Source organism: Typopeltis vanoorti, chromosome 9 (assembly GCF_054136105.1).
Source record: "Typopeltis vanoorti isolate ZY-2024b chromosome 9, IOZ_Tvanoo_1.0, whole genome shotgun sequence".
Classification (NCBI taxonomy): domain Eukaryota; kingdom Metazoa; phylum Arthropoda; class Arachnida; order Uropygi; family Thelyphonidae; genus Typopeltis; species Typopeltis vanoorti.
Genome location: NC_143557.1, coordinates 18,242,722 through 18,257,707, shown reverse-complemented (window position 1 = coordinate 18,257,707; position 14,986 = coordinate 18,242,722). Strand labels below are relative to the sequence as shown.

At 36.4% G+C, this 14,986-nt stretch overlaps 1 protein-coding gene across 2 annotated transcripts in view; it reads right to left on the bottom strand.

Annotated features, from left to right (window-relative positions):
• Trs23 (trafficking protein particle complex subunit 4-like protein Trs23) overlaps positions 1-12,136 on the bottom strand; it is an 84,782-nt gene extending 72,646 nt beyond the window's left edge. Inside the window, exon 1 of one of the 2 annotated variants that reach the window (XM_090397632.1) lies at positions 11,891-12,136. In XM_090397632.1, coding sequence (XP_090253758.1) covers positions 11,891-12,065 — 175 coding nt within the window. In that variant the 5' untranslated portion in view covers positions 12,066-12,136. Of the gene's footprint in view, positions 1-9,548; positions 9,670-11,890 lie in introns of those variants that run through there. The other variant, XM_090397633.1, reaches the window with a different exon arrangement.
• Positions 12,137-14,986: the final 2,850 nt, after the last annotated feature.

Below are 14,986 nucleotides of genomic sequence, written 5' to 3'. Positions count from 1 at the left end.
GTACTATGAGAGCTCTACTCCAATCATCGGGAATTCGTCCCTCTGTCCAGGCTTTCTGAACTATGCAGTGCAGCCACTGTAGGACTCTTATACCACCATACTTCAGCATTTCTGGTCGAATATCATCTACTCCTGCTGCCTTTCCACATTTCAAGCCTTTGATGGCTTTTTCTACTTCAAGTATGGATATGTATTCCTGACTGCATGCCTGGTCAGTGTTTTTTATCACTGTGCTCTCATCACTGCTTGTTTCATTTAGCAGTTTTTCAAAGTAATTACTCCATACTTCAAGGATATCTTTTTCTCCTGTTTTCATTTCACCTTTATCATCTCTAATTCCTTTTACAGCACTCTTTCCTCCATTCCTAAGCTTCTTCAACAACCTCCAGAATATTTTGCCACCTTCTTGATATTTATTTTCTATATTCTTGCCAAAGTCCTCCCATGACTTTTGTTTAGCTAGTTTTACACACTGTTTAGCTTTCTTACATTTGTCTCTGTATTCTGTAAGAGTAAAAGCTGACTTATTTGCCAGGAACTTTTGATATGCTTTCTTCTTTTAAAAGAACCTGGAAAAATAACCCTAATGCAAATGAAGTATATAAAAGATTAGATAGCCAAAAGAAAATAACAAGCCAGAGGTTAAAAGATAAGAATGTTCTTATACATGGGTGGTCTGAAAAGTTCTCGGCCTCGACCACAGATGGCAACACTATCATCAAGATTATTTTTTTCTAAGTTGGTACATCTGTCATACGCATCCATGTGAAATTGCAAATCATTCTATCAAGTAGCTTGTTTTATACAGCTGTCTGAAGCTGAAGTGTTGTCTGTATCCGTTGAAATAGATAAAATTAAATTGAGTATTGTGCAGTTATAAAATTCTTTGGAAAAGAAGGTTTAACACCAAAAGAAATTCATTCGAAGTTCATAAAAGTTTATGGGCACTCTTCTTCTTTTCCAACAATTGAGAAATGGGCTGCCAAGTTTAAACATGTCCATACCAGCCTTGAAGATGATCCACGTGAAGGACGTCCAAAATGTGTAACACCAGAAATCAATGTGCAAGTGCATGATATGGTATTGGATGACTGGCGAGTCAAAGTGTATGAAACTGCTGAGACTATCGGCATTTCAAAAGAATGTATAGGATATATTTTGCATGAAGAATTGCAAATGAAAAGCTCTGTGCAAGATGGGCGCCGTGCTTACTCACAAGGAGATCAAAAATGCACTCACATGAAAACCTCTGAATAGTGCTTGGAATGTTTTAACAAGAATAAAACTGACTTTGTGCATTGATTTATTACTATGGATGGGACTTTGATTCACCAGTACACACCAGAATCCAAACAGCAGTCAAAACAGTGGACAGAAGCCAGTTGTTCAGCGCCAAAGAAGATAAGGTCATGGCATCAGTATTTTGGGATGCTAAAGGCATTTTGTTTATTAATTATCTTGAAAAGGATAAAACAATAACTGGGGAATATTATTCCGATCTTTTAACCAGACTAGAGAAAAAAATTCGTGAGAAAAGACCTGGTTCGCAGAAGGAAAAAATCAAGTTTCATCAGGACAATGCACCTGCCCACTTTGGCAATGGGAATATTAAGGGATCTGCACTATGAATTGTTGGAATGTCCACCCTATTCCCCAGATCTTGCTGCCTCTGACATTGTTCTTCAAATCAAGTGGTGATTGCAGCTGTAGAACAGTATTTTGCAGATCTTACTGAGAACCACTACAGGTAAACGATAATGGTGCTGGAACATTGCTGGAAAAGAGATGTATTAATCTTAAGGGAGATTATGTTGAAATATAAAAATAATTTTGAAATTATAAATTCTCTTTTTCAGTGTTAGGCTGAGAACTTTTCAGGCCACCCTCGTAAATCCAGAAGACAAGATACAAAGATGGAAAGAATACCTAACAAAACCGTATAATGACCACAGGCCTGGCAAACCTATAATCAGTGTTCATTCAAATAATCCAGTTATACTTAAATAAATAGTAAGTGCAATAAAAGAACTACTAAATGGCAAAATGACGATGTGATAGAATACCTACTGAGTTGAAGAGAGATAGGAGAAACGAACAGGTTTTTTAATAGAAATAATACAGAATATATATGGTACAGGCATACTACCAGAAGACTTCATAAAATCTATTTGTATTCTAATACCAAAAAAGAATAATGCAGCAGAATAATAATACAAAAATAGAAAACATTTTATATTTTTAATATTTTCAGTAGTGTTTAAAATATTAAAAAATAGAACGTTTTCTAAAATTAAATACCGTATAAGTGAACAAAAAGAATGCATGCCAGGAAAGAGTACAATGCCATTTATGAATTAAAAACTATTATTGAAAGATAAATAGAAATAAATAATAACATATATCTCTGCATTATTGACTTTCAAAAAGCATTACACCATGAAAAGTTAATAGAAATATTAAATGACATTCAAATTGATACAAAATACCTCAGAATAATAATAGAATTATTATAAATATTATTTCTGGAAAATTTTTCATGCTGCTCCTCTAAATTATTAATTTCATGGCTATTCTATCTATTTTTCTTTAGAAGTAACCCCTGTATAATGTCACTGGCTTTTTATTCAATTTATTTAAGGCATTATTGATATTTTAAACACATACATAAATGAAAAATATATGGAACGAATAATTTCGATAACTTCAAATAATATCAATAATGTCTTAAATTAATTGAGTAAAGTCAATGACTTTATACAAGAGGTACTCCTAAAGAAAAATAGGTAAAATAGCCATAAAAATTAATAACATAATTATACTGGAATCAGAAGACATAAATTAAAAACAAACAGCATTAATAATGGAACAACAGATATCAAAAAAGGAGTGAGACAAGGGTGTATAATATCCCCTATACTTTTAATATATACAGTGAAATAATAATGAAAGAATATGAAGAAAATGAAATGGAAATAAATGGCATTATTATTATTACGATTCAAGTCTCCATGGTGTCAAAAGACTCATTGTGAGAGGTCCTTCTTAGAAAACACAGTCTATCATATCACTCCTTGAACTCATTGACCGTTCTTGCTCTCACCACCCTCAGGTAATGCATTCCATGTTCAACCACCCTCCACAAAGAAACCACTCCTCACCCTCTTGCTCACAGTTTCCTTTCGTAACTTCCATGGATGGCCCCTTGTCATCGCTCCTTCCTGCTGTTCTACCATGCAAAAGAACTCCCTAATGTCCACCCTGTAACTGTCTTTCAATAGTTTAAGTTTCAATCATATCACCTCACCTATCTACCAAACTCTGCAGTCCACATTCCCTCAGTCGATCCTCATAACTAATATTGTATAGTCTGAAACTATCTTTGTTATCAGTCTCTGTACCCTTTCCACAGTTAATTTATCTCCTTCAAATCCTGGGCACCAAATTTGAGAATAATAGTCTAAGTGTGGTCTGATCAGGGCTTTATACAATGGAATGACAACTCTTATCTCTGCAGGTCAAGATCCTTCTCAGTATTGCAGCAATCCTCTGGGTTACCTTGACCACCTCTGCAATACTGCACCCTGAATTTCAGGTTTCTATCAATCATCTTCGCCATATCTCTTTTCTCCCCTACTTCCTCCAGTACAGCTCCTCCCATCTATGTATCCCAAACTTCAAGACCTTATGTTTTGCTGCATTAAAATGACATCCCCATTCATTTTCCCATTATCCAGTTTATTCAAATCCTCTTGCAGGGCTGCCACATCTGCACTATTACTAATAACCCTTTCTAATTTCACAGAATCTGCAAACAATTGAATATACCCCTGCAATCCATTGACAATGTCATTGATATAAAGTTTAAACAATACAGATCCCAGTACTGAGCCCTGTGGGACCCCACTTGTAACCTTTTGCCTCCTTGATACTGCCCCACCATACACAACTCTCTGATACCTATCAGACAGCCAATCCTGAATCCAGTTGACTAACCGGACATCTTAACCCATGTGCTGCAATTTAAATATCAGCTTATCATGTGGCGCCATAGATAAGTAAATTAAGAAATTTACTTAGCTCTTCAAAAGATCCTCTTCCATACCTTGCCCACCAGGGGTTTGGAAAATTCAATGTACCTGTAACCTACCTTACATAAGGGAAACAGGATGCACCATCCCAATTAGAAATGAACACAAAGGCCACATTAAATACCTCTACTATTGTAAAACAAACCTGTCAGACCATGCACTCCAAACATGTCACAAAATTGACTGGAAAGGCACGAAGTCCCTATACTATACCAAAACCTGGTTTGAAAGGAAATTTAAAGAAGCCTGTGAAATGCTGAAACATCAACCATATCTGAACAAGAATAATGGATTAATTATTCCAAGAATATGGAGGACCTATCTTCAACCTATACAGTATCCAGGACAACCCCGAATAAAAGGAAATCTTAATACGAGAGGAATTTAGAAATTTAGTGTAGTTTTTTTTTTCCACCAGAGATCTGGCTGGGGTAAATGATTAACAAACATTTAGGTTCATCTTACTTTTGTATAGTATAGTGTCATGTAGCTTGTATTCTGTACATATGTATGTTTTCCTGATGATGACCTCAACACAGAGGTCGAGATCGAATGTTACTTTCTTAATGATAAGTAAAGTAATTATTCTACCATGTGTGTTTTGTCTCCATAAATTCTTCACTATAAATTTAGGAGTAATGATTACAGAATGTGGAACAACAGTTATGGAAATAAAATCAAGAATAGCTAAGGCAAAAGAAGCATTTTGGAATAATAAATTACTAATAACCTCTGGAATAAATAAACACTCATAAGAATAATAAAATCCTATATATGGTCCACATTGAATTATTATTATTATTATTCATGACACCTCCAAGGAGTCCGAAGACTCATCACAGGAGGACATCCACTGTACAACTCTCCTTCTCCACCACTACACCGATCCTCTACTACCAATCATTTACATCAGTGCCATCCACTGCCCACCAGCACCACAACTAGTATTTTTTGTCTGTAAATTGCGTGTGATCTGAAGGGCCGATTTGTCTGTATGTGGGATGAAAAACCCAAGTTGCCGGGAGAAAAAACCCTGCAACCTCCATATGAAATCAGCTAACTCACCTTCAATTGAAAAAGTTCATATAAAGATTCCTCTCGTCATGATGAGAATCGAACTTAGGCCTTTTCCAATCAAATGGCACAATGTACCGTCGTTCTTCCAATTGTGCTACGGAGGCTCACACAAAATCCATTATTGAAAAATTGTAGGCCTTTGAGATGTGGTGATATAGGAGAACACTGATGATTTCTTGGAGCAAGAAAAAACAAGAGATATTGAAGTTAATGGGAACAAAAAGGGCATTCATGGAAGACCCTATAAAGAGAAAGTGCAAGACACACATTAAGAGGATCAGCAGTGAAAATGTCTCTGGAAATACTGGAAGGAAAATTAGAGAGAAGAAGATATTCTGGTAGGCCAAGAACTTCTTGGGTTGATGATGTAAAGAAATGGATCGGTAACAAGAGCTATTTCAAGATCAAAAGAATGGCAGAGGATCAAACACTTTGGCATACTGATTGCTAACATCCAAATTGAAAAAAACTACTTAAGAAGAAGAATTATGTAATGCTGTCATAGTAACCTGAACATCCCTTGGGGATACATATTAGGAAATTGATGACACTTTAATTGTATTGGAAGTGCCACAAATCTTAGTCATGAAAAGACAGATTTCTCTCTGTCATTTCCTTCTCATCCTGACACCAAACACCTAGTTTGCTAACATTCTTTTCTCTTCCACTGTGTTTAAGTGATCATATCTGGTTGGCTGAGTGTACCTACTCTCCAACCTTTGAATGTTTGATTATATTTAATGTGAGAGCAATACACTGTTTATTGGGGGTCCAAGTGGCTTCAAAAAGTTCTATGTTTGGTGACTGGAGAAGGGTTTCCCAGACAACTTAAATTAAAAATATAAAAAAATGCATAAAATTAAAAAATAGGGAAAAAAATCCTTAGCTTACTCACAGAACCAATATACAAGAGGTTTACACAGAAGGTATGGAAGGAACTTAGGTTAAATCTGCTTGCATTCTTAAATGCTGATGATGATGTAGTCAACATTCAACAATTCCATAAGCAATTAAAATTTCAAGTTAAAACTGGTTTCAACACTGCCTTGTATAGTGCCAGGTTAGTGTTTATTTCTTTCTGTTATATTCTGTATAAATTTAATCTGTTGGCTAGCCACCATACCAGATTTTTTTATTCTATTGTTATTTCCATTTATAAGTACCCCACTGATTTTCCAGCAGCTAATGTTTTGGCACCTCCTTTAGTCCAGACAAAATTAAGAGAGTCCACTTGAAATTCCCACAACTATTTTACTAGTTAACTGGGCAGTTAACAAATGATCATGTGTGTGTGCATTCTCACTTAATTATTTACAATCCACACTTGATGTCGTCTTGATTTTGAGTGATTCTTAGTGTGGAAAAAAAGACACCAAAATGAAAAAAACAAAAACAAATTAGCTAAGGTTTTCTATTTTCTAAGGAAAAAAATGGCATTGGTGGATTGGGTGGTGGGGATGGAGGGTTGTAGAGTAGGTGCCCTCCCTCGATGAGTCTTCGGACTCCTTGGAGGTGTCACATAATAATAATAATAATAATAATTTGCCATCTTTCCTAAAAATTATGCCTAAATAGCTGAAATGTTTTCCTTGTTCTACCAATTTTCATAGTTTGTCTTTTTATTACTGATTTTTGGGCCAAATTTGTTACGGCAGTTATTTACTTTAGTTAATGATTATTATTACTACTGTTGTAACAATAATACATATTATTATGGGTATCTCCATGGAGTCAGTAGACTCATCGCGGGAGACCCAAACTAGCAAAACAATATCTGTCATATCTCTTCTTGATTTCATTTACAGACGAAGAGCTCACAACTAAGTCAGGCAATGAATTCCACTCATTCACCACCCTCCAGGCAAAAAACCTCGTTCTGACACCCATATAATAATACAATATTATTATATCAATAATAATATTGTAATAATACTACAATGTCCGTACAATTAGCCTAGTGGCTGTGCGCTTCGCAACCATATGCCTGGGGAAGGAGTGTCCTAGGTTCGATTCCCATTGGAGACGTGAGGAGCTGAAGGATCTTCCTCAGCCATAGCCAAGTTAGCTGGTCTTGGGCACGGACAGTAAGGTTTTTTCCTCAGTTTATCCTGTTTTGGGTTTTTCATCCCAAACAGGCAAACCGGACCCGTGAACATACAGGATACAGTACGACAAGGAAGGCAACAGGAAACCACCTTGCTCATAGTCACTTCCCTAGTATGGTAACATAGCTACCCCTACCATCCATATGGATGAAAGGAAACTAATCATCATCATCAATACTACAATAATACAGTTGTTGGAATCCAAAGACTGATCGTGGGAGGTCAAAACTATCCACATAATCTATCATACCTCTCCTACACCAATTAACAGTAATAACACTCGCAACTGACTGTGGCAACCCATTCCCTTTATTCACAACTCTCCAAGCTAAAAAAATCTAGTCCTCACATCCCTACTAACCACACTTTTACTGAACTACAATGGACAACTTCTTGCTCTGTGAAAAGTGCTGAAACATTTTCCCCTGCATCAATCCTAGAAAAAACTTGTATTAGATTTACTTAGGAGTATAATGTCATCTGCATAAAGTTTAAGATCCAACCGTTTCTCCAATTATGATATCAGGTTTAATGCCACTTTTCTGCATAATCTGATCCGTATAAATGATGAATAAAAGTGAAGATAATACACACCTGATTTTATATCAAATCATCTTTCTGTAACTTCCTGTACAATTCTACCTGCTGATTTATAAGTTAAATATACATTATGTACTGTTCTATAATGTCTTGCTTGCCCCATATAATTTTTTAACAGTTTATGATTTGGCACTTTGTTGTAATCATGCTATTCCTCAACTATTTAAATAATAACAAATGACTAATTATAGGAAGCTACTCAAATATTTTATTAAATGCCACTCTCAAAATGTTTTCTATGAATAATTCTCAATCATTTAAAGCAGATCTTGACAATCCTTCAGTGGCCAGAAACATTTTGCTCTTCCTTAAGTCTGTCTTCTACAACTTTCCTTAGCCTCTTCTTCAGTATACTTTTTAAATTCATAAATTTACTTTTAAACCTCAATATTCAAGCATTTCGATTATAGGTGCCGTTATACATCATGTTTCTGATAGCATTTAACACGTTCGCTGCCAACTACGAGTATACTCGTAGCGGGTAAACCTGCTTCACAAGCCAGCTACGAGTATACTCGTATGACGCTTACCGCCGGGAACGAGATTATTGTAGTGACCTTGAAGAAGTGAAAATGCTTGGCTTGTGGGGCTAGCATCAAAACTGTGTATACTCATAGACTGTATGTGCTCTGTACAAGCCAACTACGAGTATACTCGTAGGACGCTTACCTCCGGTAACGAGATTATCGTACTGACCTTGAAGAAGTGAAATTGCTCGGCTTAGGGGAACAGACCATGCCGAAATAGCGTGGCAGCGAACGTGTTAATAATTCAAGTATTGATGTGTAATCCAGAATTGCAGAGAACATCACTATATACCTAACTCAATGTGTGTGTGTGTATTCCCCTCCCCCACATACCCATAATGCTTGTACAGTTGGGTCTCCAGGGTTTGTGAAGGCTCCACAACTGATCATTTTGAAAAGTTTTTACATATTTCCTTTTCAACATAATATTAATTTTTATCATGCTTACATGTGATCACAAAACCCCTGTACACTCTGTCTGTCTGTCTAATACAATTTTTCTTAGCCTCTTCTTAAGTATACTTTTTAAATTCATAAATTTACCTGGAATCCTCAGAAAAAAAACTGTTCTACAGTTTTCACATTCACTCAGAATTTCACCTTTTGCCAGGCTTTTTAAACCATGCAGCGGCCATTATAAAACTTTTAAACCTCAATATTCGAGCATTTCGATTATAGGTGTCGTTTTCTGATAGCATTTAATAATTCAAGTATTGATATGTAATCCAGAATTGCAGAGAACATCACTATATACCTAACACAATATGTATGTGTATTCCCCTCTCCCCCCCCCCCATACCCATAATGCTTGTACAGTTGGGTCTCCAGAGTTTGTGAAGGCTACACGACTGATCATTTTGAAAAGTTTTTACATATTTCTCATTTCAACATAATATTAATTTTTATCATGCTTACATGTGATCACAAAACCCCTGTACACTCATGCATACTGAATCGGTGTGAAGTTAACTATTAACAATAACATAATAGAAACATTTCTGGTACCTTCTCTCCTTATGAATTTGTACACATCTTAATGTTGAATCATGATTTTAGTAATGACTAGTCCCTGTTCTGAACACAAACTAAAACATACCATTATTATTAGTTTTGCTAATTTCTCCAAATTTTGCCATAATATTTTTGTATACCTGGCATTAATTTTTAACTGTGCTGTTTAGAGCTTCAACACGAACCAACTTTTCTTTTCTTTGTCTTCTGCCTGGTTAACTGTTAACTTCTTTGACAGATAGACTGAGTCCTTGACGCTTCATTCCTTTATTTGTATTTGTGAGGGGGGGGGGGTTAGGATGGATCTTCTGCCTCCTTTTATGAGCTTTTTTTTTCATGTTTTCATCTCTTCTGCAAGGGATGCCTTCGGTCTTCTAGGCTTGAAGTGACTAAGGGTTTGTAGTCAGTTGCCTGTCATATTAGCTGGTTGGGATGGTTATCTATAGCTGTGAAAAAATTCTCAGCAATGCCTCTCATGTAAGTTTAACATGTAAGTTTTTTTTGTCAAACTACCAGACATCTCATGTAATATGTCTGGTAGTTTGACATTGTGGTGTAGGGTTTCTGACAAACCAAGGAGCATTTAGTGCCATTCTTAGGTAATTGTTCTGGATTGTTTGTAGTCTCTGGATGTTTCTTTAAGTCATGTGTCCCCAGCCTGGTGAGGTAAAGGTTAATTGGGATTTTATTACTGATTTCTAGAGGTTCTTCTGCCTACTCTATTCACTTGTATTTATATACAAGCTTCTGCACTTGAATAGCTACTCTCCAACCAGATTGTGCATTCAAATTCCACCTTGGGCATGATGTTTCATGACTGTATCTAGGAAGATGAATTTCATCTCTCACCATGTGATACTACCACCCTGCTTACTTAAGGCCCGAGGGGTTTGCAAAGTTTCGTCCTTTGAATTCTAGAGCAAGTTCCCTAATCATCTAATCCTTAACTCATCCAGAGTACAAACTAATACTAATGTATTATGGGCCAACAGTCTTTAATAAGTAAGATTCACATGAAAAAAAAAAAAATTATATATACACACACAAAACTCTCTCTTAATTACCTGACCTTCAAATGACTAAACCCGCATTTATCCAACCCTTTAATAGCTTGGTGAATCAACTGATTTCTGATACAGCATGATGTTATTATACATAAAGTCATTCAAATCCATGAACTGTCTGACCACCAAAATGCTTTCCATGCTGTGGATGAACTGAGAGCTTACTGTGCATCTAATATTAAAATATTTTGGGAAGATTTCTACAGCATCTACTTCATAAAATCCCTTTAGTAACTTCTGTTTCTATCACTTAACACCTCCCCCACCTCTTTTCTGCCTATCAACTAAACTGCAACTCACATAAGCAGCAGCGCACAGATCATTCATTCGCTGGTTAACTCATTTCTGAATCCTCTCCAAAACTTTTGTATCCTCAAGAAACCCAGGCATTAGTTTAAATATTGCCATAGCAAAGTCTTACAGAGAAAAAATAATAATCTGTTTGTCGCTGACAAAGAGATAAGGAAGTCTTAAAAGCTATTCTGCCCAGTTTTTAAATGCACAATGAGTTTCAATTCCCGATCCATCATTACTTTCAAATCTTTAGCCATATTAATATTTGCAGTCCAGTTACATTAATGTAATATATATCATGCAATATTTTCATTCCAAAGGGCATAACTTTACATTTGGCCACAAAAAATGAAAACCATTATCTCTCCCACACTTCAGTCTATTTATATCATCTTGCAGGATCAACAAACAAATGTATATTCTCTATATCATTAATATATATAAATGAAATAGCAACAGCCCAAGTTGTACACACCCTGTCAGAGAAAAACTGTCTTGTCATTTGTCTTCTAGATTGCAGTTTGCCACTACTCTTTAATGTCTATCCATTGGCTATCTGTCACTGACTTCACATCCATACTCTTCTCACATAAGAGTTGCGATTTCTTACAAAAATACCTTGGCAGAGTCCAGCAATATCGTGTTGTTTACCATTTTCATTATTCAATGCAACTATCACTTTATTGTAAAAGTAAGATTAGTAAGGTAAACCCCTGTCATGCTTACTCTCTCACCCCCCCCCCCCCACACACACGTAATCTGCCTTTAGCCAACTTTTCCACTTATAGGATACTGTTAGGATTATAACTGCTGCCTCAGTCTTGGCAATTTATATAATGAAATTATTAATCATTTTGTCCATTTTCCACCCCTTCTGAATCCTGTCAGAGTTAAGGCTTAAATTGAACACTCTAGTCAGGGACGCAGCCAAATCTCTTGCATCTCCTCATGATACACGAGACTTATCCTTCCCCGTCCCCATGGTAGTATCCCTGCAGAGATCCTGTAGTATTAGTATCCTAAGTCTCCTGCTCATCTACGTCCATTTTCACATCAATCCTTGCCACTACAATGTTTCAGAATCCTGAAAAGTTCTCACGATAAATTATAATTAAAACTAATACCTTTAATGCCATCTCTCTGCCCGAATGAAACAATTATTCTTTTATTTTGATATTCCAATACAACATCCAAAGGAAAACTAAAAGTCTTTTCCACTTCTACTTTAGGATTATTGTGGTCATACTGGTATATCATTCCACCAGCTTTACTGACAATGTAAACGCTAAACACTGTCATTTTTAACTCGAGCTAAATTTAATTTCCGCTGCAACATTTACTACTGCTCGTTCCTCGGTAAGATAGCACAGTACAATAAAATTTCACTTCGAAATATCTCGTCGATTGACTGGCGCTGATTACACCACACACACGAATTACCGCAAACTATTCATTTTATATATTTCAAATTTTATTGGAAACAAATTTTCATTTAAACTGATATATTTCAATAAAGTTTTTGTTTATTTATTTATTTGCACGTGGTAACGTAATCAAAAAACGTTGTGATACGTGTCTTTCACGTCAAAAACACTTAAGTTTGATTCTCATCTGTGACGTTCTTTCTTGTGAATTGCTTTAATAAACAGGGTTGATATTATTATCCACACCCCCTTTCCACACACACCTTGAAACTTAGATTTTCCACTCTACAAATCAACAAAACCAAAGACGTCGGAAACTATTTCTGCTTCACATTCTCCAGAAAGTCTGTATCAGCATGGGCTTCTTTCCATCCTTCAGGGAACCACAACAGAAGCTTCACCTGCATCAAGATCAATGAATTACTATATTATCCTATCAACATCAAATAGGAGTAAAACAAGAGTGTTTCCTCATCTCCCTTATTTTTGAACTCGTCCTTTATCTCTTTCTACGGGCAATTACCCTCTCATGCAACAAGATAAATTCCTCGGTTCGGCTCAGTAAATTCCAAAATAACAATAATAATTAGCCTGTGTAGCTCACTTGAGCCTGTGTAACTCAGTAGATGGATGTTAAATGACAAAATAACTGCCCAAAAGATTGCACAGGACTCTAGGTGAAAACATATATTGGGCATGTTATCATGTTGTAGTAAAAAAAAAAAAAAAAAATGTAAATAATAATAAATAAATAAATACATAAATCAAAAATGTTAACTGAAATAAGCATGCCATGTACTTATTGCATATATGTTATTGTATATATTATCATGCTGTAAATGAAAATTGTTAACTGAAATAAGCATGCTATGTACTTATTGTATATATGTAAATAGTTCGTCCGAATGTACATAGATGCTTTTGAGAAAATAAAATATATAATAGAAGTGGCGATTGCACTCAACGGCGCTTGACCGCACGACGAAAGGAGTTCGAATCTAGTCGCCGACTCGAGGAACTTTTTCTAAGCCTTTTCTCGACCGGTTCCAGAGTTAGTCGATCTCTGGCACGGGCTAGCGGGTTTTTTCTGCCGGAAACTCTGGTTTTTCGTCCCGTAAACTCAAGAAAATCGGCTGTCGAACCCACACGATTCTCAGACATTAAAATATTGTGTTAAAGTTAGGCACCACAAGATAGCGACACTTGCTAGCCGCCTTCTTCACTGCGTACCGATTAATTAGTGATAGCCTTGGGCCAGCTATCTCTGATTGGCTACCAGTGGATATTGAACTGTCCACTCAGTCAGCATAAGTTAGATAGGGCTAAACGGCCTCACATACTCTCTATAAATCGGGAACAAAAAGGTGTAAGCTGATTTTGATGATTAATAATAATGTGGCTGGTATATTGTGCACCCAATAAACAACGACTCAACAGTCTCTTCAATATCATACACAGCTTTAAAATGTTGGGACTGAGCTAATCCCGGCAAACCACAGCTCAAGATTGGTGGAGTTTGGGACCCATTCAACATGCAGCCCATGGTCTAATTAACAAGGAAACCCATCTGACCTCTTAGGGGTACCTTTTGGTAGAGCCTAAACGACGTCAACGCCTGAAAAGAAACACCATCAATGGCCTCAAGGACTGCAGAAAGGGAAAGTTGTCAGTTTCTTTTAGGACAATAGTAATTAAGATCTTCTAATACTCATCTTACCAGTATGTCGTCAACATTATCAATATTCCAGAACATGAAGAGAGTCTGCAAAACAAGAATCTCATAAAATTAGTTCAGGGGAAACTCGAGGCTATGGCAACTCATACGAAAAATCCTGTAACCACTTTTTCTGCTTTTTCATTGAAGGATGTATATGATAGTTTCCTTTACAAAGGTGAAGCCATTATGTTAAAAATTGTATAGAGACCACGAGATGGCGGCACTAGCTTGCCGCCTTCTTCACTGCATACCGTTGAATCAGTGATAGCCTTGGGCCAGCTATCTCTCTGATTGGCTACAAGTAGAGATTGAACTGCCCACTCAGTCTCCAAAAGTTAGATAGGGTAAACGGCCCCGCCTACTCCCTATACGAAAACAACATAGGCATTAGCTGATTTTTTTTTTTTAAATTGTATTATGTCCACCACGATGTCCGTATTAAAGGCTTACTACTGAGCTGGGTAGTGCAATTTATTCATCTTAGCAGCTATCTTGTTCAGTATTAGTTGCTCTTTAAGCTTCTTCTCCTTGAAATTAATAATAATCTCGTCCCCCAAAGCAGAAATAGTCCCATAGCACTACAATCAGCTTTCACAATTCCTGTCAAATTCCTAGAATATTAGCAATTTTGTTGCCTAATATTCTAGGCAACAAAATTTGATACGACCTCTTATTCAAAAAAACAACATCCTGTTTCTCACATAGAAAAATTTCGAGGCTAACCATCGCGAAAGGACCAGTTGTGGAGAATAACATTGTGGAGAATCAGAGATAGCTGGCCCATGTCTATCACTAATTATAGCAGCCACAGATGAAGAGGCTAGCAAACAAGTGATGCCATCTCTTGGTACCTAACCCAAACAAGATATGTTACTATCTGAAATAATGTGGGTACTACGGTCGATTTTTTTGAGTTTATGGGATAAAAAACCCAGTTTTCGGGAGGAAAAACCCACTTGCTCGTACCAGAGATCGACTAACTTGCGAATCGGTCGAAGAAATCTCAATGCAATGAGTTACATGGATGAGAACTGTAAGCTGAAGCCTATTATTCATTACCTTGTTCTTCTCAATAGGTA